Below are 26348 nucleotides of genomic sequence, written 5' to 3' on the forward strand. Positions count from 1 at the left end.
AATGTGATTGTGCTGGATGCGACATCCACTCCGCATCACGGATGCATGACACTTATTGGTACACGTAGGATTTAGGGCAGGCAAATAGAAACAACGTCTAACGAAACGAAATTCAACAAAGAGCAAACAACGTTGCACAAAGATTTTTTTTTTAAGGCTGGAAAGGCATTGATATTTTTACTTCTAATGCTATGACTAGAGCTCGAGAAGTGATATGGGATTTCAGCTACATAAATGTAAATACGTCTTATTTTTGTTTTTCTTTTCGCTTTCCCTGTTGTACCATCCCACTGCGTATATGCTAGAAATAGGGCACAGTAAGAAGATAGTATTGAAAAGTCTAGCAGTATTTTTGTCAAAGTTTTATTTGATACGTAAGTTAATGTTGCGTTTTCCTATTCTCAAATAATCCTCCATGCATTTTTAACTGACATTTTTTATGCTTTGAACATTTGCGTGTTATTGAAGCTTCTTATCAACCGCATCCCATTTCTTGCCACGTATTTAAGTAAAATCCTATCACTGACAACGTAAAAAAACATTTTAAGCCCTATAGTAGAAAGTTATGCAAAAATTGTGCCTGATGTACGTGCCCACAATATAATACAAAACGATCGATTCTGGTTACAATCAACTTTTCTGTATTCTAGCACAAAAAACCTATTTCATCACCCTAGTCGCAGAGCTGATTGTCCAGCACTTTTTTTTATTTCCACGAAATAGGAAGAGGAGAGGAAAAATACAAATCAATGTTCGATTTATGTTGCAGCCCGTGATTCGCGTCCTGATTAGATTTTAGAGAAATCCTACGCGCCGTTAGTAGGCAACGTACGGAAGCGAGCCTTCTTCTGGATTGCTGGATTGAGCTATCGATATTTCAATATGTTTCCGTTTGGACGAATCCAACTACATTTGCTGTCTGATGGCATAAGGTCTACTTGGCCTGGGGAAGAACTCTCCGCCTTGTACCCTCTAACCAATATCCGATGATCGAGAATTTTGATATTGCCATTTCCTACCTACAGCCATTCGTCATTAATTCACGCGCATAATTTTCGCAGACAAACGCAGAAAATGGAGGGAAATCTAGGGAAAGAACGCCTCTCTCATCAGATCTAAATTTTTGCGTCGTTTTAGCCCCGTCTGTCAGTTGGCCATTACGTGGAACCAATCAAAGTACGATACTACGGTTTCCCTGGAATAGAAAAAAAACATATTTAGAAAAGAAAATAGCAAATATTCTACGACATCTTCCACCTTCATTGATTCAGCTTTATCATAAAGTCTCTCTTGCCTCACACTGTAATCAAATAGGATGTCGAGACCCATGCCCGGACGATTTCCGCTTTACATTAAATACCGTATTCAATTTGACCTTCCGTCGTTTTGGGCCACTGATGGGAGAGTCGACGAGCCGCAGCTGTGTCCCCCTTTTCTATTTCTCTCGCTCCGTTCTGCATCCTATTGCGTAATCACGTTGGATGGAGCGTGAGCGTACGATGACGAGAGAAAGAGGAGCCATCTGCAAATGGGAAACAGCCCTAATACCGATCGAGAACTTCTTCCCCCGTAGGGAAGCGGTAGAAAGCCTAGCTATTTTTCCAGAAGGTCTTAAGAGGGTCGTCGATAGCCGACCGTATACTTCAATAGCTGCTGCATATAAATTGTATGGCGCCTATATACAGAACCCGAAACTCCAACGGTGATTTCGTTACGTGGGATAACTTTGTTACGGCAGTTATCGTTTTCCTCTTCATCCGGCGACGCGATTTACTCCACGTCAATCATCTTCCTCCACTAAATCGAAAGCCAGCAAAGCGAAAATGAAAGCCTGGAGTAGATGTGAACCTAAACAACTATAGTTTTAGTATAGTAAAATGTCATAAAAGTATACAGATAAAACAGTGAGTAAAAGAATGAACGAAGGGTTTATCAAAGATGAGAATGTGTTGTATTAAAACGTATGACCTGTCTGTCATTTGGGGATCTTTAAATTGATTTCATTTTTGTCAATTTTATACAAATCCTTGCGCAGCGATTATGTCCATCATTAGCGTTCAATACAAATTTAAGGCTATAAAAAATCGATTAGATCTACATTCAGCATAGTGATCTCCGCTTCAGACCCTAGTCTCAAAAATAAGAACAACCATTGCAAAAAAGAAGGGTCCAACGAGTAGAAAAAACCGCCCATGTTCTGTTTTCCGTTTAAAAAATGAAATGCCAAAGGTAAAACAGCAAGGGCAAAAGTGTCGGTGTAGGCAAGGATCGCTCCGGAATGGAGTGTAAACAGTATGTATACAGCGTATACATTATCCACTACTAGCCAAATATTTTAGCCTAACTTTCCTTTAAAATAGTACATCAAGTTATATGCAAGTGTTGATTGCTGATTTATAGCAAGTTTTAAAGAGGGAATCGTGTCTAAAGGTGAAGAAACAAAAGAACATGTGGAGATGGCAAGATGTACGCGGTAGAAACTTAGGGTAGTGTTAGATAGTGACTTGTTTTCCCCCCCTCTCAACAGGCTAGATCAATAAATAACCAGAGCGACATTGAAAACACCGAGAGGGGTATTAGAAATTATGGCGACAACTCGTGAGGTAGCGAGGGGTATATTCCAGGAAGTTACCGTGTTATAAACTTTTGAATAAAAAAAAAAAAGGAAAAACGTGAAAAAGGTGGTAAATAGTAATCTATCTCAATTGTCGTTCTTGTCACTCTCCTGATCGATGGACTGTGAAATAAACGACTGACTGTATTGGGCGTACCACGACCTCGAATTGCGACTAGCAGGTCTAGAACTTGTGCTAGCCTCTTGCTGCCTCGGTCGTCGTAGGACCACATCACCAGTAGCCGAAGGAGATTCGGTGTCGTTAGCAACAGACTCATAGTTATTACCTCCATGACTTCTAGTCATAGTTATTGTGGGTTGACGTGGTCCAGGACGAACTACCAGGCAAGGCTCCGGTTGTTGCGTCGATGATGGAGTCACGCTTCTATTGGCCGTTGACGAATGCGCAACGGTTGCCCGCGGATGAGGCGCAACAACAACGGTTTGAGGTAAATTGGTTTTAACGATCGTCGAAGTAGGACTGGACAGTGTGCAAACTGCTTCACTGCTCATCGTTGATGGGACATTATCCGGCTGTTTGCGGCGTGATTTCGACTGTTTCTTCACATCCGAGTACGGAGGAGCTGAAGCGGATGGAGGCCCCCCAGCTTGACACTGATTTTTGTTCAACAGGGCGGATCGTTCCACGGAATCGACGCTAGTTTGCAGTCCAGCGTGAGGTATTGTATACGGCGGTGAACGGTCGGGTAGGGCGATGTTTGATAAGTTCGATTTACCCATCGTAAAAGGTACGCTCGATGATGCTGTCGCTCCTGCTGGCACGTCTTGGAGAGGTAAATCGGGTAAGACTTTGGGCAAATTGAGTCGGCGAATGGTATCCATGGTTCCGCAGCCGTAAACAGCTGACGATCTACGATCTTCTTCGTTGTCAAGAGCAACACGGTAGCTGCCATCGTCTTCGTCATCTCCAACTGCAACGTCTCGTTTCGTCGTGATCGATCGTTGCGATCCTAACTGACTTTTGCTACGCGCCTTGCGGCGACCCATTGACGAACGGCTTACCGTGCGGGCAGAACTTGCGGAATCGGCAAATGGCGGACTGCTTTCTCCGACGTGTCCCAAGTCTCCGAATTTTAAAAATGAACCATTGTCATGGGTTTGACTGACCAAATCTGACGATTGTCCTGTTTTGATTCGCTGTTTCTCGCCGGCTGTATTTTCCTCCTGCACTGGCAATAACCCATAGATGTCGCTAGTCTTAGCGGATTTCGTCAGAAGCGGAAACAAGGCCGATGCGGAATCTTCGGAATCGCAACCGCGCGAATCATATCGATCCGATCCGCCCAGTTTGTCCTGTGGCGGCTTAGTCAGCCTGTTATTGACAGGTGGAGTAGGACACCGCTCGATGGTGACCTCTTGAGCCATCCACTGGCTGACTTTTGTATGCGGATCCATCGTGCTTGTGCTGGCTTGATGAGGAAAGCCGATCTCCATGCCATTGCCACTTCCGTCCAATTCTGTAAAGTCTTCTTCAACTCTGTGCAAGGCAAGCAGAGTTTCCCTGGCGGCAGCAGGGGCTTGAGCTCCGGAAGTAGGAGCCGGGCGATCTTCTCCTTGGTTTCCCGACCTCAATTTGTACTGTCGCTGCAAGAGTATTTCTTTGAAGCGGACGCGATCGCGCTGATAGAAAACGCCGGCGCAAGCACAGACGTTGAGCACCAAGAAACAGATGCCAATGACGATGACGATGCTGAGAGCAATGCCACCGGTCTGCGTGGCAACGTCTCGGCCGTCCTCGGTTCTAGAAGAATTGCCACGGTCTCCTTTCACAGGTCCACTTGGGAAGAACTGGAAACCTCCAGAGGGTTGCTGGTCAACTTCTGGTTGGGCACCCATCACCGCTGATGGAGAATGGCTGCTGGAATCTGGTTCGGCAGCTGAAGACCCTACAGTGATGTGTCAAACAAATGCTGTGTTCAGTGATGACTCACAAAAAAGAAAGAGATCTACATTCTTTACCACCGGGTGCAGCTTCAGCTTCGTCTTCATCCCCGCTGCTGGATGGATAAACTTTGCCATTGCCAGTGGACATGAGCTCTGGAATCAACTTGGACCACAGGGCCATCTTGTCAGCGCGATAGTGATCTTTCACTTTGGGACGCAAATCTAGATTACATTATACCAACGATCGAAATAGTTGAGGAAACGTTGCAGAATAGGATGCTTTGGTATTGAACACCACATACCAATGTTGAGGTACTTTTGGGAATGCCGGTCGTAGGCTGGCCACTGCACGTACGTGGGCTCAAATCGGTCACGACTGTTGGCTGTAGTTAGAAACTTTTGCCGCGGAGGGAAGTTAGGATTTCTGCAATCAACCATAATCGCAATGCAATACGCATTAAGTAAGCTAAAGCCCCACACTCAGTAGTAATCTACAGTTATGACACGTCACGGAAGCTCAGGTTTGTAAATCCTCGTCTTCGCAATTAACCGTTTAGCACGTTCAACTTCCCGTTGTTTTTTTGTTGCGGATTGGGGAGGGTGCGAACTTACCCAGTGCGAGCGAAATTGGCCCAGTAAGTGATTACAATTTCAGAGAGCAGCATTTCAGCCCGAGTGTAGTTGGCCGAAAGATGGTTTGTTCCGCCTACCAACGGCATACCGAACACGTAAGCCAACTCCTCGCCGTGGATACTACCCCAGTCCTATAAATGTGTAACACAAACAAGTTGATGTCATTCATGGGGCTCGCACAGGAGCGAAACAAGTTTGCAGAGTAATCGTAACTTGGCATTAGTTTGGACGTCTGAATCTTGTTACAGCATCATACCCATGGTGGGAATACTGATGGTCAAGTTGTTGCTGTCGGATTACCTGAGGATAGTCGCCATTGGTTGTCTGATGGGTAAAAACGTAGAAGTAAGATCGCTGGCGAATGGCCGAATGTAAATCGGCCATCTGGATGACAGGAGCAACGACCCGGGCGTCGCTCAGAATTTCCAAAATCGAATCGCGGTATTCCTCCGTGTCGCGAACGGGATTCTTCCAATCCTTGACGAGGTTACATGGCGGTATGGCAGCGTCGTGAATCAGGCGATACATATGACGTTCGATAAGGAACGATGATCAGTTGGTGGGGTAAAAAAAAAAAAAAGATTAGGTTGGAAAGCAGAAGTGCAGACAAGCGTGTTCGGAAAATTAAATGAGCAACGGAAAACTCAATTTTGGTCTTCTTACCGTGTACTCCTTGCGGATGGCGGCAGTTACTTGGTCGATATTGGAAGCGTAGGAGTTACGGACGTAGGTACGAATGATGCGATTTCTTTCAGTTTCCTAAATTACAAAAATTCTTCACTGCAATGCCTGTTACTAATACTTACATTGCGCTTCTATTATTGAATACCGTCAAACCGAACTGCAGCGTGGCAGCATTCAAAAGGTGGAAGCTCTCCGACTGCGTTACGCCATACATTACGTCATATCTGGAAAGGGCGACAAAAAAACAAACATAAGATATCAATTAGTATCTGGTTTTAAATGTTCTGGAAACGTTGTAAACTTAAAACGATAAAACTGTTAGTAGCATATGTTAACGTATGTTTCAAGAAACGGAAATATTGAAGCGAATAACGTAGAAATTAAGAAATGACGTGATAGTCGCATAGGTAGACCCAAAACTTGGGTTTGCCCAGACGACACCGAACGAACGAACGAGCGACACCGACGTCCTTCTCCTTGGTGAGTCATGACGTTTTAATGGGTTGAGATGACCCGTAAGTGCTCCAGCAATATAAGTGCTCTACACTTCTGGATGCATTCACTGCCTAATGCCTACGACTCAATAAAAGATCTGTGACTTCCGTCTCCCCCTAGTTCTTATATGACCTCTTCTGTTATGGTACCAAGACAATTACCGCATTGTACGTCGACATGGACCCTCACTCCCCATGAACTAGAATCATTTCAGGTACTTCTGGATAAGTGCAATCGTTTCTAACAAACAAAACCCATTCTAGATGCATACTAGTATGCCCTCAGTATCCAAACGTGCGTTTTCCTTCTACGCTTCTTTTTCTTTGACACACTTAGGAGAAAGTATCGATAAAACGTGAAGAAGATTGGTTGCTGCATCATGGAGCAATCACAACTTTTTTTTCCTACGCATCCATTTTGGGGCATGCAAGATAAAGAAATGTACGGTGAAATGCTTTATGGACTAAGAGGCTAAAAGGCGGTGCAACAATGCACACAGATAATCTAGCTGCAATCAAACACCGTATAAAGTTTGCGAAGTCATACTGAAATTGGCCAATGATTTCGAGTATCTTTACTTGAAATGGCACCCTCCAGGTGACACGCACTCACGACCAACTGGATAATCATGATACACGACATTAAATAGTCAAGTATGGTTCGAAAACAGGAAAAGGGAAGTCACCTAAATAAGACAGTTGCGATTTGTAAATCTTCAAAATGACAAGGGAATATCCGAAAATTAAACTGGTACATTCTATTATTTGCAGAAAAAAAGATGGAAATAAGATGCTGATTGCGATAGTAGTGTGGCGTTATCGGTTATCTACGCACGCTCAGTCTTCCACAGCACTTGAAAATGATTGCATTTTGAGTGCAATTGAACATCGCATCCCGAATGGACGTACTGATTTGAGTTTGGTTGATTGGAGTCTTATTTAGCACTCTCCGTTACAATCAATCAGCGCAAAGGACTAAATAGCACGACGCCACTGAGAAACATTTAGGTGGTAGCAAAATCAGCGTAGATATCCGGATTTTGCAAGATAAAACATGTTTGCCAATATTTGCATCGAATGCTATTAACTAACGTGACACCAAAAAAGGAATACATTGGCAATTCGACCAATGCAGCAATGACTAGTAACCGTATCCTCTATACGTAACGAGCTTCGACTTCATTAGCTTTCCTATACCCAACCCTCAAGTCTAACGGATTGCCTGTAGCCAAACAAAGTCACGAGCTTTCTCGCATCTTTTGAAGTATAAGATCCTTTGATGAACATTTTGTGATTGAGTTGATGAAAATCAAAATAGCTGGGCGTCATATTTAGCGGAAATTAGAACTGCGACTGAAAACTAACCTTCCAAATAGTTCGTTGTAGGTTTTCATCGACTGGCGGGGTTCGTTTGGAACAACAATGCCGTCAACGAGAGGTGCCAACGGACTGGCGTAGAGCGGAGCCTGTAAGCGCACATTCATGAGCTCCGTCACTCGTTTAAACCGGAGACAGGCTGCTAATTCATCGTCTCTTTCGGCCAGGGGACAGTCAACTTGCTGAGCCGCTTGCAACGTATATCGTAGCGGGTTCTCGGCTACAGCCCAATCGGCAAGAGCCGTTCCGCTCATCAGAATGGCTCGGTGAAACAAACCTATAGATCAACAAAAACAAAGGCGTCAGAACATGCCATTATCAAGAGTATAGGTTTCCGAATTGCTAGAGAAGGTAAGGAAATTGATCCGTCAAAAGAGACATAAGGGTTTAGACAAGGAAATAACGTCTACGTGATGCGAAAATAGGACAATAAACGACATGTAGTGTCGGCCGAAAGAGCTGATTGTCGGCCTTTCGAGATGAGCTGTTGATCTGTCTGTCCTTTACATCCCATCTAACATGTCGAAAGACGAATGCTATTGTCGAACCACTTGGACGTACGTTGCCAGAAGGACAACAAGAAGAACTAAACATCAGCTTGGGCCTAGATATGGAGAATAATCGTTTTGGAAAAGAAACGCCTTACACTGTGGGACTACGTTCAAATATGAACTACGGCAATGACAAAAAACGCTCAACTTGATGATGAAAGGAGCGCTTTTGAATTGATGCCTCCTTAACTTGATGCCGATTTTTTGGAAATCAACTGCCTTCATCACTGTTTTACAAGCCGAAGTTTGGCTTTGAACAGGGGTTTGAAAAAGCCTCTGTTCGTGCGTCAGATGCAAAATGACGCTCGAATGTCACACGTCACTTCATCGTACAGCTGATGGATTTCATTCTTTCCATACAGACATTTTCATTTGTTTGATTCTGTGGGTTTTTGGTATCATCAAGAGGGAAAGAAAATGTGAAATAAAAAATCATTACGCTAATGAGTACCGCAGTTCGAAGTTATTTGCCTTGTACATCAGCCGAGCTGGCGCGAGATGTTAACCGTAAAATAATTAGTGCGCTTTCACTTTGATATCAGCTTGCTATAACATGTTTTAGACTAAAACAATAAGGAATAAGCCAATATACTACGAACTGGTTTAACAATGCTTGCAACATACACTTCGAATTACGAACACTGTAAGGCAAATTCAGAAATTCGACGTGGGGATAGTATTTCTATTTCCTGATATGTTCCGCGTACTATTAGGAAGCAATACTTTTTGCAGCGGAATGAGACACTAGCTTGTAACTACGAATTGCGAAAAACGTATTTACCGCTGGATGCCTGAGCCACCGGAGAAATAAGTAGAAGATTGACACACGCTGCTCCAGTACCATGTCCCAGCAACGTAACGGAGTCACGATCCCTGAAATGGTAATTGCAGATATGGAATATAGATATAATGGAAAGTTTATAAGGTAGGGGAAAACAGGAAGAAAAAATTTCGAATCCCCGCCAAACTGGGCGATATTATCCTGAATCCACTGCAGTGCCGCTATCTGGTCGAGGAGTCCGAAATTCGCTACCCGGTTCTCTCTGAGATCCGGTCTCAGGAAGCCTGTATAGTCATAACGATACGCGCTTTACATTTTTTCTTCATCTTGTTTTGCAATGAAGAAAAATTCTATAATTAAAGTTTTCCTTATTGTTCTTTTATTTCAGGTAAATAAAAGAAATTTCTGTGATGTCATTAAGTGTGCAGAAGTGTACGGAGTTCTTGTAACCTTTTCCGGAAGAAAGCAGTTCAGCCTTTTCACTTGCTCTTTCCACTGATAGATGGTAGGATACGGCAAAATCCGCCTATTTCCAGCTTACTCTCACGCGTTCAAGGCGCTATTACGTAAACTCAAATACAAATTTTCCATATGCTAGTCCGAAATATTTTGTACAAAAAGAAAAAAACAAAAAGACGCAGGCCAAAGTAATTAATCCTTGTGGGAGTAGACTACTATTCCGACATGTAATCAAGCATGATTCTACGAAAATAGTTTGATAGTGTGCCAGTATGTTAGCGGCTATATAAAAACGTAAATAACAAAATGGTGGTACAATGTTTTACTTTAAAAAAAATATATATCGGATACCTAGCAACAAAGGCCTATGAAATTTCGGGCTGTTCAATGGATTTAAGGGCCATTAAGGATAATATAAAGGTGGTGTTGATATTGTTGGTTGCCATTGATAATGAAATAATTAGTATACAAGATAAGGTACGACTGGAGTACGAGACAGCCATACGGTAATTGATTGATACGAGTGCTAATGAACTTACCAAGAACGCCGAGCCGGAAATTAATTGTCACCACGACGACATCGCCATAACTGGCAAGTATTGAACCGTCATAGGGATTTCCCGAATTCCATTCGTACGACTCACCATGAATGAAAACAATGACGGGAAACTTGATGTTCACGTCTTTTCCACCAACTACAGCAAAAAGGAATGATAAAAAAAAGAGAACTAGAAACACATTTTCGTTTTTTGTAACTTAATTGCTAAAATATGTAAGAAGTGTGCGACATTGCCGTCGTTGCATACCCTCCCCGCTAAATATCTACGTGAGTCGGAGAAAACAAAAAGTAAAATGACCGCAAGCGGAAATTGGCTGTAGATGTTTCTGGTTTTCTTTATGTAGTGGAGAAGGTTGGGTCTCTTTAAAAAAATATAGTCATCACCCGTCCTCTTCTAACAAACACACACCTATTACATTCCGCAGACACACTTACGGACGTTATTCCCTATGGCTACCAATTCCAGCTTTTCTTGGTGTCTGAACTTTTTTCCTGACCATTCCTTCAAACTTTCCTCCCAACGAAAAAGTACGCATAAAACTAGCAAGGTTGCAGACCTTGCTGTTAATAAAAAGTACACAGATTGATTAGTGTTTAGTTTGAAAAAAGGATTTAATAAAAAAAGATGCACCTGTCTTATCTTCATTTCAGTACTCGCTTGTTATTGCGCCTGGGCAAGTCATAGGATAAAATGCCCGTTATCGCATCGTCCTTTCAAATTCTACCAATCGTTTATCGTAAACGCATTACTTCGTTATACTTGGCGCTGTGAAGCCGTCGAACAACAAAAAAAGAAACAAGATTTCTTTTTTAACTAGCGACTGAAGCTTTACTGATTTTAAGTGAAGGTGTGTTACCAAAGGGAATGAGATTCCAGCGAGTGAGCTCTTATCAAAGCTAGTTATTCCGGAGAAATGAGCTGGAATTATACGTACTGTATGCCATTTTTACAGAGTTTGGCGCATTAGGCGATGCTGCGGAAATATAAAAATCATATCGCGTTTACATACCTTGTAACTACCGTTTCGTCATTTGTGGTATGCTGTCCTACTACGTAATCTAAATTTGATGTTTACGACACAAAATGTAAAGAATTCAAAGGGAAGCACGTTGCTTTTCCAATTGCATAACCCCGTGAATCTTTAGTTTTTAAGGCTGGTGTTTGAAAACCATGTGAAAAGCCACACGATCAATTATTTGTGCCAATTTTGCACAAGAGAAATTAATTAATCTTGAGGCTTTAGTCGGTACGTTCTCCCGTACTAACGAATATTCCTTAAAAATCCCGGCCAATCCCAACCCAACCGAACTGTATAATATATGATGTTCCCCTTGTTAACCTACGTCGTTTATTCTTGTCGGCATTTAATTACACTGTATAATAACAACAGGAAACTATACTTTATTGCCACTTAGAACTGACATTTTTATACTTAAAAAAGAAATCTTAAGACTGATGACTATCCGTCATAAGGACACATTTGAAAAAATTTTTCCATACTTTAAAACTCCAAATTTCTCCCTGCACAGTGTTAGATACGTAATTACGTAATTATCCTATTTTAGCCAGAATCCCACAATCAGCAGTTAATTAAGCCGCCAGGAAACTTCCGCATCCCTGTTATGCAATTGTGACTGTAAGTTGTTGCCAACTTGACGAGCTCCCTAATTCTAGTAAAGGATTTTATTCTTAAAACGTTAAACTAAAAAATCAATGAATAGCTCATTGCAGAAGCAAAATTGTCTAAACTCGTAATCTGTTCACAGATCTTGGAACCATTGAAGCACAAAAATGACTTTAGTAAAGGTTGAAAGACCTTCCCTGACAACCATCATTAGAAAAAAAAAATGCATGTTGAACACTGAATACGCAATAGAAATTTGCGTAGATTGATCAGCCAAGAAAAAGCGTTTTGCCAAGCCTGGCTAATTTTATCTGGTATTAGTTCTATGGAAAGAATGTTGTAGCATACCCTAAAGCCCAATAAGCTTTGCAGCTAGTAAGCTCCATTAAAACTCAGCCAAAGCATCGACTCTACGTTCAATTAAACGTCAGTGAAAATAAAACAAAAAAAAAAACAAAAAAAAAACAGTGTTATTATCATTGATCATGTATAGTGGTGCCGCCTTTTGCTTCTGACACTTCGTTGGCATCGAACTGCTGACCGCGTTATTGCTGCGGTTTGTGAAGACGTTCTCTTTCTTACAGCAACCCATGCACCATCCCTCTGCTTTCGCTAAAGCTCGGCTTTGTGGGCTATGATGGCCGTATCTTAGACTTGGAGTATCAAATGAAGGGTACACTAGCTTTCAGTCCCACTCCATATTACGTTTCTTTGACCAATGGTTATGAAACACTGTAATTACAAAATAGCTAGATCGCTCTCTGAATAGGACGGCAAGAATAGCTTTTCGTGGCTCAGAGGCCTTGTTTTCCTTTTCCAGATAGATAAATATACCCTGAGAAGCATTAAGTCTTGAACTCTTTATGGTAGCGCTGTAACTTACCGTGGGACATCAACACAATGTGGGATAAACATGCGTGTTTCGTCTCACAATCGTCGCTTGCATCTGGGTTTTACGAAGAGTCTACGATTTACATCCATAACCAATGCTTTTTTTTTTGCCTCCCGTAAATCAACGCAATCCTCGAATCATTCGTCTTCCGGAGACTCTAATCAACCTATGCGCATTCGAAACGGTTCGCTCCGTCTCCGTTTGGCAATGCGTGACTTAGTGGTTGATGCCAAGGGGCTTAATAGTGTTAGCAATGCGCGAAAGTTTTTGTCGCCTTGACTTTCCGCCCGTCTAGATTAGGAGAGCCATGTCGCTGATGAGGATGGCGTTTTGCAAACTGACTGAAGATCCAGATTTTTTTTTTTTAGTTTGTTTGTTTGCATTTGTGTTTGTAATTAAGGAGTGAACCTAAGCAAACAACAAACAAAACACACCAAATGGAAAGCCAACTGCCATGGCCATAGTAAAAATGGCTGAACGACGGGGAACAAAAATTAAGAGGCTTCCCTAGAGCAACCGTTAAAATACCGGTCGTATGGCCGTGTAAATGTGAGCCAGCTGCATATGTGCCAGTAGATTCTACGCGCGTGTATTTTTAGTCGATGCGGCGAAAGGAAGGATAGCAGAAAAAAAAATCCCATACATTCACGACGCCCCTTTGGCTTGATGAGCCAACTTGGCGCTCAATAGAGGCAAAACAGAAAGTCGCGCATGGCGACGTTTCCATACTTTTTTGTTTGCCCTCCTTGTTTGTTTGTTTCGCTCGTAAAATTTTCAGAAGTCTGTCTTATCTCTTTGCATCTTCCATCCATTCGGAATAAAGACAGAAAAAAAAATCTTCGCATAGATTCCGTCATAGCATATCGAATCATATGACGTGACGTATGTTTCAGGTTTTTAGACTTTAGCGTTGCACCATCTCGCCCAGTAAGTTTGGCATAGTTGTCAGGTCGAAAGGGTTGGTTTGGGAGACGAAAACTTCCTCGCATCTATTGACACCCATTCCACACATCGAAAACCAACAACTATATAAGGAAGCTACATCTATGCTGCTGTTTCCTGTACGTATCCCGCAAACGGACGTTACTTTCCTGTGAGTGCGACGAAAAGCGAGTAGTACTCTATGCGACGGAAATTCTTACTGAAGTTTCTAGGGTGTAGCTGGCAGTTGCTAGGACGGCCAATAAAAAGTATGCCAAACCATATTCTGCTGGCTCCCAATGACAATCGTGAGTGGAGAGACGCGCAAAACATTTCTCTCGTATTACACATTCGTATATGAGTACTTTTTTTTATTGGTTTTTATTACTAGCCTTTTTTTATATATTTTTATTTGGAGAAAAGATGGCGGCTGTTTTTCTCCAATTACACGCGCTCTAGGTTGATAAGTCCCACGCGACGAACAGAACTCCGAAAAAAAAGGGAGCGACAGGGCGGCGACGACGACAGCGTGAGACAACAGAAGGGACAAAGAAAGATCTTAGAATTCCCCCCAAAGCCTAGAACTAAATTTGGACGTGACTACTTACATAAATAGTTTTAAACAAACTGAAACTCAGACAAAGAAAAAAGTGTAAAAAAAAAATGGGTTTTTGTGTCTCAGCGTATAAAAACATTTACCAGGCCTACCCGTAACGGGGGCGTAGATATTCAAGTAAAGGCAATCCTCGCTCTGATTTCGGAGGTACGGAAGGAGTCGGCGAAGATATTGTAAACGACCACGAGTTACGAAACGCAAAGCTTCGCGTTCGTTACTGACATCGGGCAATGTTTGCGGACAGGCCGGTGGGTATTTATCCATAAGGCGGACGCCATTCCACGGCAAAGGTGACACTGGTGACATAAAACGGAGAGGACCTACTGGCGGAGAGGCATATGGAAGTCCGAGGAACGCTTCGACCGGTGGAAGTTCTCGATTTGAAGGGATAACAAGCACGCCTTTAACGGAACCATGTTTCGTTCTTACAATACGAGCATTCAAGGAGGGCCTCATCTGGCCAGCGACGCAGACGATTACAGCCAAAACGGACGCAATGACCAGCAAAGTTGTTGCGGGACGCAACATGTTGAAATGCGTGATGTACAAATAAACCAATGAAGAAGAGAACATTCACTGGGTTGACACTCACTGGAATACAAGAAATTCCAATCGTCGATGTCGGTAGATCACCGTCCAAAACATCTCGCACTGGTCACTGAATCCGGTACTAGATATCGTAGAAGATATGGAGCCAACGGACCATTCTTCATACACAACTCGAGTGAAACTAGACTGAACGAAAACTCGTCCGAGTTATACCCAAACGCCAGGAAAAGTCACAGCAACAGTTCGAGAACGCAGTTCCACATTCCCAGCAAAGTTTAAATATAGACAGCGGAGGACGTTCGGTTAGGATCGCAAGGTTGGGAGGGCATAGCAAGAGAAGGGAAGTGAGCATCGGTGCATCTTGATGGAAAAAAAAAACGAAACCTCTTACACGCATAGATACTGTGTCTTCGTCTGGCTGGCGACATTGCTTGCCACTTTTTTCTGTCTGTCTTCTAAAATTCCATTTCATGCGCTAGTCTGAATTGGCAGAGGTGGGACCTGTCTAGGCGGCAGAGAACCTCAAATGAAACAATTTTTTCACTTCGTTGATTTTGATTTTTGATTTTTTTTTCTTGAAAATATGGGAAATGAAATCGAAGTGTCCTTGCTGATTGCCACGATTACTGCACATGGTGTTGTATACAGCAGGGAACGCTAGAATGGATGTTGGAATCTATGGCGCAAAACAATGCGAACCGAATTCCATAACGTCCAATCGATCTTGGTGTCGCCACACTTACCTCATTTTCTAAAACAAACAAGAAAATAAACGATTGAATTGTCGAAAACAAACAGCAGCAGCACGCATGTGTGGCATTTCATCACCAACCCGATGATTCAAGCTTTTCACACGAGAGGGAGGAGAAAAAGACAGGGACAGAAGAGAAAGTCATCAACAGAACAACAAACAGCAGCGGTTCTAAATTCGTGTCAGTAAATAACGTCAACAATTTCAGCATTATTTCATTTACACCCAAAGCCGTTCTGGCATGTACGGCTAAATAGCTCCATCATGCCATTTTCTTTTAGATTCTAATGCGGAGTGACTGTAGGCTACATCTGTTTTTGTGGGTGTGCTATATTCTACGCCAATTATACATGCAGCCAAGTCTTATTTTTGTCATATCATTCGTTTCTGTCATTTTCTAGTGGCATATTATCACCCCGTTTTGTTTTGTGGCCATTCAAACAACTTGAAATGGAAATTAAAATTTCACATTTTATTAGGAAACTGCCATTTCTCCTCAAATAATTGCATAGCTGTCTTGACCAGAGGAGAAAAGGTATGTTAACATAGAATTACCTGTCCTTCACATTCGACGAAAGCTTAGAGGACGGAAAAGAAAATGTTGCACAAGCCAATCGCGTAATGTTTTTGTTCCACATGTCCGTGTTTTGCAAAAGAACAAGAAACCCATTTGGAAGGTCATTCGTTCTAGCAGTCTACACGCCAAAAAAATATCGGTTCATCTCAGTACCTGTGTACATATTCGGACAAGGTAATAAATCAAACAGCACGGGATTTACGTGGAAATACAAGAACAAAATATAATAAGCGAAGACAAGATCCTTGTTTCCAACGAAAACCTTGGCCAGAAGGGTGAAAGATAACGTTTTCTAAACCCAACCATAGCCGATGTAATGGCCAACTGGTCATGTCGTCATAGTAATTGTTTCCTTTTTTGGGTAGTAAAACAATGTCATGTCCCGTTCAAAACTATATCCAGATACCACTCATACTTTAGTTGAATTTTTAGAAAATCACCTGTAAACCCATGCCATAAAATTTCTGGTTATTTAAAAATAGAACTGGAAGAAATGTTCTTTTTTTTTTTCAAGATCGGAAAGTTTTGACTGCGTCATCTGGGTTTTTCTTTCGTTCACGAAATTGAAAAGAAATCCTTGACTGGTTTGCATGTGTCTCTCCCCTGTAGCTGCAGAGTTACACGTTCATTTCTCTTGCATTGTTCTTTATCATTCGAGCGAATGCGCACGATGTGCAACGCTCCTATTGAACAAAGGGGAAAGAAGCAAAGGTAAAGAAATGAAGGACGTCAACAAAGAGATAAACCACTCGCTTAGATCTAATATTGAGGTTCTAAAGTGTTCAGCGAACCGTAACACATTTTTGAATTTATCATAAAAGTTTCGATTTCTAGCGCAATTCATCATCCGCTACTTTCTCGCACACCTTCATGAGATATATAATTGAACTCCATCGCTGTTCTCGTTTTGCGTAGCGAATTGTCCTAACCGACAGCGTATGACAGATCATCATTTTCTCAAAATAAGTTGATGACTAGATATTCTCGGAAGCAAATTACAGAACTATTCCAGCAGTGATTAAATCTTTAAAAGAAATGGTAACAAAAAACTTGAAGCGCCTGTAACAAGAGCAAGAAGCAATCATAACTGCATTCTCTGGATGTTGGCCATCGTCATCTTCTTTCAGCACCGAGTCCAGACGCGAAACAGTGGTGCTAGGTGACAAAAGAAGGTTATAGAATGAAGATTTAAGCCTAATTTTCCCCTAACCCACATGGTTTTAGGAGGCGCTTATGCCGGGCTCCGAGAACGCATACGTCGGAAGATGGAAGGCTTTAATTTATTACTGACATTTCTTTCTTGAGATTACATAATAATTTACCTTGGCAAGGAAGAAGAAAACAAAAGAATAATACAGAAACAAGGGACACAATTTTTTTAAGTCTGTTACTGAAATTGGGAAGCGGCAGTTGAGAAGGGAATCGTTTGAGGGGAAAAAGACATCAATTTTAGATTTCTTCCTTTTTTTGCTTCTTTGTTAGTATTAACTTTAGAAAAACAGAAATATGCTAGTTTGGAGTAGTGCCAGAACAGGCCAGTCTTCCTTTGCATATGGAAAATTACTGCGAGCGGGAATCCGAGTACGTTATTCACAAATTTCGTTATTCTGATGCACGATACAAATAAGCCGGATCTGCCAAACTGTTCGATACGAAAAAACTAAGGTTTTTCATCCTGGCTATTGTTCATTAGGAATTATGAATTAGCTAACTGAATGTACTGAGCATGACAACCTAATTACTCCATACTTGCAGGATTTTTGCAACGTTTTGCTCCTCAATTAAATCAGGAACGATTGCACGAATGGTTTGTCATATTGCTGTTAACGGTCCCCAGAAGGAACGCGAGTAATGGTGGACGTCTTTGAGTAGACGCGAACGAGACTTCCTAATTCAGTAAACATTTAGGAACTCCACTTGTTTGACTTTCCTCGCGCAAAATCTTAGTCCCAAACATCTTCTGAATTCACGACATGCGATAGTCGAACTGATTTATCACGACTTACAATATAACTCGGATCAATACAAATCAGTTACGGTCGCTGATCCCTTCCCGGATATTTTTTGCGGCAGAGAATTAAAAATTTTCCGGCAAAAACTTTTCTGATCAATGAATAGGCAAACAAAAGATGTAATTAAATGAAAAAGTCAACAAAGAACTTAGGTTCTTACCTCAGGTTATGGAGCACGCAATAAAAAGCAAAGTTGGGTACACCACGGATACGAAGTTTTTTGCCGGGATCAGCGTCTCTGATGACTCCAGCAAATCGGATCGAAAAGCAACATCCGAAAAAAAAATGTCGCCAGTGAAGGTTGGTAAAATCTATGTCATTCGGGAGCCATGATTTTTTTTACACACCGGCAAAAACGCGCATTTGGCTGCAGCACGTTCTCCGTTGCCCAACATTTCTCCATTCAAAATCTCACGAAAAATCGCAAATGTCGGATAAAAAGTGACAGATAATTTCATTTAACGCTTTCTAGGTCGAGTTTTCCAAGAATCATGCATTCTCAACATGCCAGTGATGAGAGAGAAAAAAAATGTTCTCTTGCTAACGAGGTCCGATGAAGAAGGACAAAATTTCATTTGACCTCTTTCATCGTATCAATCTGACTACAGATTTTGTTGGCAAGGATGACAGTCGTATACATCGGCCTCACTACATGTCATGTGCTATAGGAAATCCATCATAATCGTACAGTCCCCCTAGCCTTTTGACTATTTGAAATTCGATGACTAATTGAGAGCGTTAATTGAAAGCGTCTGTTGGCGGCCAAACCACGTCAATTCTTTATTGTCAAAAACTGACGTGACGAGTCGTTATTAAAAATGTTTTAATCTTAATCTTGAGTGGGACGAGTGGACAGGCAAGTTCACGTTGTTGCTCAATGATTCATTTAAACAAACATCGATGATGCAACGCTTTGCCAGTGTGACGTGATCGTCATAACGTAGCTGCTCCTGGGAAATAAACAATGCTGTTTCACGTGTGCTCACAACGTTTAGATGTCGGACAACTTGATACAATATGAGGACCTGGACTCAGTCGCTGCATGACTGGTTTGCAAAAAATCTTGACATCTTTCACATCCACTCATGTGGGCTCTTTGATAGTGTAGAAAGATATAATTAGGGAAAGTGACCGACGCCACGCAGACCCTAAAAACTATCTAACCGTTGGTTAATATGTACAAAATCCTAGAAATAAATTCATATACTTAAATTTAAATACTTATTTATACTGTCTGACTGCCTCGAAAATTGCAAATAGCCATTAGCATTTCCTGGCGCTTGTCGACTGATTACCGTGGAAGGTACTATAATCGCAATAGTAGTGTGGATAACGAAATGTATTGTTCATCCGCGACGTGATACATGGCTGTTGGAAAGATTTACCCTACACAATAAAATGACATGCAAAATCCAATGCCTCTTTCATGTTTCTATTCTATCAGCCTCCTATGTCGCGTTGGAGATGCTCGAGGTTGTTGGCAGATCTCCATCGCGTCCGTCACCATACACAGCGCTCAGATTACTACTTAGCTAAAAAGCCTCGCTTGTCTCAGTGGTTGTTCCACTAGCCTCTGTTTTCCGTTAGTGTTGTCTTATACGCATTTTTCCAACAACGTTTTGCTGTCGACAATATAAGACCGCCGTTCCTGCTTAAGTCTGTGTTTTTATTGTCTCTTTGCCTTTCTATTTATTTCTGTTTGGTTTTCCGACTCGTCACAACGCCACCAGCGTCTACGTCTTATTTCGTGTTGCAGACGAAAACCGACAGGCAGAGTTCTCAACAACTCCGCTTGTAATTGCTAACGGTCTTTTATTTATTCTCCACCCTAAGATTGAAACGCCAAGCTACTGGGAACGCGGTCACATAAGTTTCAAATGACCCGGAAAGAATTTTCTTTTTTGTATGTGGTTATCTCAAGATGGACAATCGAGAGCATCAGAACCATTTTGTAAGCTTTGTGCGACGAGGCCTCCACAGTCGGCGAACTTGTACAATCGGTCGGCTGTGTTAGCACACGCACTAGCAATTTATCAATATTTGATTTGCTTATTCGCTTTTTGTTTGCTTTGTATTACACTTCCGTCTTGCGCTCGTGGATTTACCTCTTCTAATCCGCTCCGAACACCAAGAAGAGCAATCAAGTATACCGCCGAATCGTAGAGTGTGTGTCTCATGTCATCCGGAGTAACGCTTGTTTGGAAACGTCTTTCACGAGCAGTTAAAGAAAGAGCGCGGTAGTTAACCTAGATCCGTCTAGAGATGCCATCATGCGGGAGTGAGTTAAAGAGGAATCACCGCAGTCTTGTAAGTCAAGAAGTAAAATATGGAGAAGCAAGGAAGTACAGATGGCAGGGACACCATTGGAAATAAAAGGAGTGAAGTAGGGAGAGAAAAAAGAATAAAAGAACACCCAAACGAGATTGCTAGACTGCAAGATGTAACTTGGCCGTTAAAGTTGTCCTCCACAATATAGCACGTGTTTATCGCGTTCATGTACTCGCACAAAACTCTCAATGATTGTAGAGAATAGAAGCTTTAAAGTGCCGGAAAGAAGCCAAAGCGTCCCGTTTGCGGCGTATGGTTCATGTGAAAATCTCGATAGTCTGCCGACAATCGTCATGACGCAAGAAATAAACAGGAACGATGCACGTTAACGTGTGCACTAAAGTACACGATTGCTTATAGCAAACTTGTTTTCAGGCTAAATCTCACTAAAAACTGAAAGAAACAGTGTGACGAAAATGAGGGGCGAATTTTAGTAGGACTTGTCATGAACTATGCAACCCAGCGGCTTCTTGGAAATCGAGTCTCGTCGCCACATTTTTAATTAGAACATACCATTGAAACATTCATCGTGTCATTCTTGCATCTTTAGTTTGTTGGAGCTTGGTTCGGTTTCGTTCCTGTTTTACTAAGCTGCCTCGTATGTCTATCTTCATTTCGTTCGCCATTTCATAAACCGATAGATTAGATACTACTTCCCTTGTAGTGGCTGTAAATATCGTTTTATTTTGGATATGATGCACAGTGCCTATCTTTTACCGCACAGGTAACCATGGTAGAAGTTTACTAGACGCTTAGAGGTATGGCGATGTCGGATTTTAATATATTTTCTAGTCCTACTATGTAGGCCTCTAGCTTTACAGTAATTGGCCAAAATTGTGAAGAAATGAATACAGGCTGTCTTTTTAAAGTTGACTTCACGGTGAGGCCGATTTGTTTTTTACTTTGCCTAGTAACCACTGAAGCGGGCCCTCATTGTTATGTTATCCGCCCTCAATATCGACCGCTCGTCAGGATGTATTGTAATGTACCAGAGAAGGTCAATGGGAAGGACACAATACCGCACGCCAAAGAAGCTCATCGCTGGAGCGACCAGACGCAGCCAAAGAGATGACGAGCGTGAAAGGGAGTTCTTTTTATAGTTTCATTCGTCTTCGCTTTTTTTTTCTCGGCTTCACCCACTGAGCTACCACGACTATGTAATGAATGTCTCTGGAAGATAACGATGGGCAAGACCACACAACAACAACAAAAAATAATAACAATAATAACAAACAAAAAACGTGGCTTTCTCCTTTTGTGATTTTGTTTTTTTACTACGGAGAATATCAATCATCTGCAGCTAATAAAGAAGAACACAGCCCACCAATCTTACATGTTTTTGAAATATTCTGATTGAAACACGAAAATAAACTACCGCGAAAATGAAAAAGAAAGCATTTGCGTATTGCTATGTGTGTCTCTTCAAATTTTGAAACGAAAATGAAAGACGTGCATCGTCATATATGGATAAAGGCCGACTATTACGAAACCTCCTGCTGGTGATGTGTTCGTAAACAATCTGGATGCATGCTGGGACCGGCCTGTACAAGCCCAAATAGCTGGAACGTGTCAGTCAACCATATTAGACTTACCGATACATCTAAGAAGGCAAAAGTGTTTGTTACACCAGTCCCAGGGGCAGTACAAGTGCACTGCCGAACCTAATATTTAAACGATTCATTCGAAAATTTAGTATGCTTTCAAGAAGCACAAAATGTTTTATTTTTTTATAATGCCAAAAAGTTGGGCATATTTAAACTCTGTTTTCTTTTATAGGGTTTGTACTGATATACCATTGAGTTCAGTTTAACGGCTATTAAACTGAATTCAATGGCCGACTTCTATATCTTGAATGGCTGCTATTGTCTTGACAACATGATTCATGGAAGTAAACGCTTGCTCACCAGCAATGACTAACCGTGCATTTGCCGCCCCCAACATTTCGCGTGACTCAATCAGGTTTTTTTTCTTTTTCATTCGGAGACTCTACAAGAATGCCTATTTACGTCTGCAACCCGTGGTAGCTAACAAGACAATTATACGTCGTTGGCGTCCTATGAAATGGAAACATAATTGACTAGACCTTCTTTAAGTCTTTCGTCCGTTCGTACCGTTTTCATTCTTTTCCTCTTCATTATCCATCGATGGATGCTGGCAAAACGCTTTCAGTATGAATTCTTTTTTCTAAAGAAATTGAAACTGTTTAATTTGTTAAGTTTTTTTTTTTTTTGTGTGTAAAATAGCAGTGTATTTCCTTGTCCGTGATCGTCTCTGTTTTAATCTTCTCGTCTTCTCGCGTCTAGGTTTGTACTATACCTGACGTGTATACATATCCGTGCCACCACATCCTACGCAAGATGTAAACGTTTGGCCCAATTTTCTTGTGTCTGAAAATCGATCGAGCTCTGCTCACGTCCATTTAAAAAAAGAATAGAAACAAAGAACGCGATGGATACATACGTACATATACGTAAGAAGGAAGAGATGGAGACCTGGAAAAGGGAAAGAAAAATGAAAATGAAAATGACAAATAAGGACCTATAGGAAACAGAGGAAACGCTCCGATCTCCCTCATATTTCCATCAACAGACAAGGGAGACCATATCACAATGGCAGAGGGACTTTTTTTTCAAACACGGATGGAGCATACAGTACATATAATTTACATATACAGATATAAATATAGCCGACATACGCTTACTGCTGTATACATTGACGGTTTGTTACAGGGTAGAGAAGGAGAGAACCTCGGCACTGAAGACCAGGAAGATAAAAAAAAAATCGGATTCGTCTGATCTTGGCAGGGAAAAGATCGTATATTAATTGACGTGATCAAATGGAGTAGGAAACTGTGAAGTTGTTATGGCGGAAATCCTTTTTTTCACCGAATTCGAGGCGATGTCAATCGTCATTTCTTCTCAATTACAACAAGAATTGCGATGCAGCTGCATCGGCTGTCGCCTTGTATCGATCGACTTGACGCAGTTGCATCTTTCGCATTGAATTCGATGCCCGGTACATATGGAGCGCGCATGAGAAGCTGTCCCCCCGCCCTGCACGAGAGGCCATTAGCTCACGCGTGACTAGACGCGGAGTTCGTCAATGGCACTATTACCTACTGGATTGGCTATTCGTTTATTGGATTGTTTTCTCAGAGACATGGAACGCTGCTGCTGTTGTTGCTGCTGTGACTGTTGCAATGACGTCACAGACGGCAATGGGTACTCGTTATTGCAGAAACCAGTTGTTGACATCCTCGGAAGCGTGCTGGTTGATGACGATGCGTCCGTGCCTACCGGCCGAAACGAAACCGTTGAATTGGAAATCATGGAGGCCCGCCCGTTACTGTTGCTACCGCTAGGACAGCCCGTCGTCGTTGTTCCCATTGCGGCAGGACACTGATCTTCGGATGGAAAATCAGCGAACTCCGGAGGCGGTAACTGAGTGATGGATGAGTTGAATGGTGAACTGAGGGACATGACAGACGACGAAGGGTTGATAACTACAGCTGTCGCTGTGTTTCTACTCGATCCACTTGATGAATCTGCTTTGTTCAACGCAACCCCGTTCGCCAAATCAGGTTTGCTACATAACCTGGTTGAAGACACCATGGTGGATGCGTGATTTTCCACTTCACCACTGACGCTGGTTGAGAGTATCATGCCATTCTCTAGGCGCCGCTTTAATTCCATGCGCTGCTTGTCGCGTTGGTAATAGACGCCGGCAAAAATCAGGACGTTAAGAATGAGGAGCGAGCAACCAATTGCGATTGTAACGCTTAATGCTGTTGAATAAGCTCCGTACTGTTCGGTATTGCTACCTTCATTCGCTCTGACGGCATTCCCGCCCGTGCCACTCAAAATGCGTGAACCGTTGGTCAGTTTGCTGGACGCTTCCGGTTCGCCGTATTTGGCACCCCCACTGTCTGCCTTTCTTGATGAATCCACCATGAGTAGGCTGGAATTGACGGCTGATGTTATGGGAGAAGGTGACGTCGTGCTGGTGGGCGTCGGTGCCAGTGTAGCGGGCACTACCCGGACTTTTCCATCGTATGAGTAAGGATCGTTGTAGTCGTCGAGCAAGTGGTGAACGCGGGCCACATCTTCACCGCTCGGTCTATGCAGGTCCGGAATTAAGTTTGTCCACATGGCCAGCTTGTGCGATCGGTAATGGCTCTTGGCCTTCGGCTTTAAACCTGTTCCGTTTGTAGGTCACGGATGAACAAATAAAGCGGAAACATTGTGTAATTTTCGTTTTTTTTTATTAAATGGAGCGCAGGGACTGCGTTAAGACGTTCATGCTCAATAAAGTAAGGAAACAAATGGGAGACAATCCGCTATATCCAAACGCGTGGGAGGAAAATGTCAGTTGCGTGAATATTATAGTATAACGGCAATGCAACTTCTTGTATAATAATTTGTTTTCGGGAAGGGGGGCTTATAAGGCTATATCTAGAGGTTCTACATCGGTGATTTTTTTTTTGTCGATTTGATAGCATCAGTTTTTGATCTCATGCCTTGGGGGTTCAAGCATTATAGCTCTGAGATATATGATAACCAGATCACTCGAAATCGAGCTTTCCGAATGATGAACAACGTCTAGCGCTGCCGTCGACACCACCGTCAAAGCAAAAAAAAAAGAAATCAATTTATGGAGCGATCTACTCGATTGTGATTTGAAAAACTGCGTGCCGGAAATAAACGAATCACGATGAATTATTGACATCTGCAGGATATAAATAACTTTCAACGCAGTTCATTCCAAGAACGGTTTGCATTCGAATTTTTTTATGCGTCTTTCTTAAATTCATGCAAATAGGACTATAGTTCTAGAAGACTGATCTCCAGTTCGCACTAATTCGTTAATTTACTTATTCCCTAAATTGTAGTGCCGAAAAAGAGAAAAACGACTATTAAGATATTGTAAAATACCATTCTAGGACATTTGCGCAACTAAACTGTTCCATAATTTAGTGTTACGCAATAGAAAGTGAAAGAAAAGAAAATCTTAAACTCGTTCTGAGGCGTAAAGGCCGTCAACCCCTGCAGCAATAGAGCACACGCGCTGAACAATTCTCAATTGTGTGGAAATGAAAAAAGATAACGGATCCATTAGGAAGAAAATGAAGAATAGAAAGATGTAATAGTGCAATATTTAGATTGTTTCTTGAAGCAATCTTTCTATCGGAGCGTGATGGATGTTGTCGTATAAACTTAAGCTAGAGGGCCGAAACAAAATAAGAATGAAAAAAGGAAGATAAATCGCATATATTGGTGGTTTACGCTTTTAATGTTGTCGTGGCACTTCCGGCCAGATGAAGAAAGCGAAATAAATAGTTGATGATTTCTTAATCATTTAAGCCTATTCTCCTTCGTCCCCAAAAAATTACATCAGGATAAACTAAGAAAAGATGAAATAGAAAATAAATAATTACCGAGAGATAGATATCTGCGATGGGTTTGGTCGTAAGGTGGCCACTCCACCCGAGATCGAGACTTGTCTTGCTTGCCGGCCTCAGCTGCTATACTGCCGGATGCGATGCTTCCGGCGCCTTCATTCGGATTCCTGCAAATAGCGAAAATTGTGCGACAGGGATGTAGTGCAACGCGATAGGCGAAAATCAATACAGCGCCAAGACTAATACAATTTGCTCGAGTGAATAGGGATACATATATTTAGACCACGAGCCTTGCACAAGAGGACTTTTATTCGATATGTAATCAAGAGGATATTTAGTGACGTAAAGCTTACCCGCTGCGAGCGAAGTTTGACCAGTAGGCGATGACGACTTCCGAGAGAGCAGCTTCGGCTTTGGTGTAGTTGCGTCCAAAGTGGCTCAGCGATGAAACCAGCGGTGCTCCGAAGATGTAGGCCAGTTCCTCTCCGTGAACGCAGCCTGGCCTCTGTTTGGTTCGATCGCCATCGCAATAATAAGGAAACAAAGCGAAGAATGAGCGTTTGATTGCCTCGTCAAAGGGCTTCTCGTCGTATATATCCAATTCCTTCTTACTGAACGATTT

The 26348-nt window shown here is 42.1% G+C and overlaps 2 protein-coding genes across 4 annotated transcripts in view; both read right to left on the reverse strand.

The window, feature by feature from the left end:
* Positions 1 to 1928: 1928 nt before the first annotated feature.
* Positions 1929 to 14830, reverse strand: LOC130691020 (neuroligin-4, X-linked-like). Of its 3 annotated transcripts, none has more exons than XM_057513921.2 (12): positions 14204 to 14830; positions 10038 to 10193; positions 9214 to 9323; positions 9040 to 9127; positions 7696 to 7984; positions 5982 to 6060; positions 5816 to 5911; positions 5453 to 5629; positions 5132 to 5283; positions 4822 to 4943; positions 4595 to 4741; positions 1929 to 4521 (listed from the first exon to the last, which is right to left on the reverse strand). In XM_057513921.2, the coding sequence occupies exons 1-12, from the start codon at positions 14682 to 14684 to the stop codon at positions 2702 to 2704; spliced, it is 3717 nt and encodes a 1238-aa protein (XP_057369904.1). In that variant the 5' UTR covers positions 14685 to 14830; the 3' UTR covers positions 1929 to 2701. The 3 variants fall into 3 exon arrangements, with proteins under 3 accessions (XP_057369904.1, XP_057369903.1, XP_057369902.1); XM_057513920.2 differs by having other exon boundaries at positions 4598 to 4741; positions 14195 to 14830; XM_057513919.2 differs by having other exon boundaries at positions 14195 to 14830.
* Positions 14831 to 22557: 7727 nt separating this feature from the next.
* The window catches only part of LOC130691021 (neuroligin-4, X-linked-like), a 39710-nt gene continuing 35919 nt past the window's right edge, over positions 22558 to 26348 (reverse strand). The window contains exons 6-8 of the mRNA XM_057513922.2: positions 26080 to 26231; positions 25763 to 25893; positions 22558 to 24523 (exon numbers count right to left, since the gene is read on the reverse strand). Of these exons, the coding sequence (XP_057369905.1) occupies positions 23412 to 24523; positions 25763 to 25893; positions 26080 to 26231 (1395 nt within the window). The 3' untranslated portion in view covers positions 22558 to 23411. The remainder of the gene's footprint in view (positions 24524 to 25762; positions 25894 to 26079; positions 26232 to 26348) is intronic.

Source organism: Daphnia carinata, chromosome 1, assembly GCF_022539665.2.
Source record: "Daphnia carinata strain CSIRO-1 chromosome 1, CSIRO_AGI_Dcar_HiC_V3, whole genome shotgun sequence".
NCBI lineage: Eukaryota > Metazoa > Arthropoda > Branchiopoda > Diplostraca > Daphniidae > Daphnia > Daphnia carinata.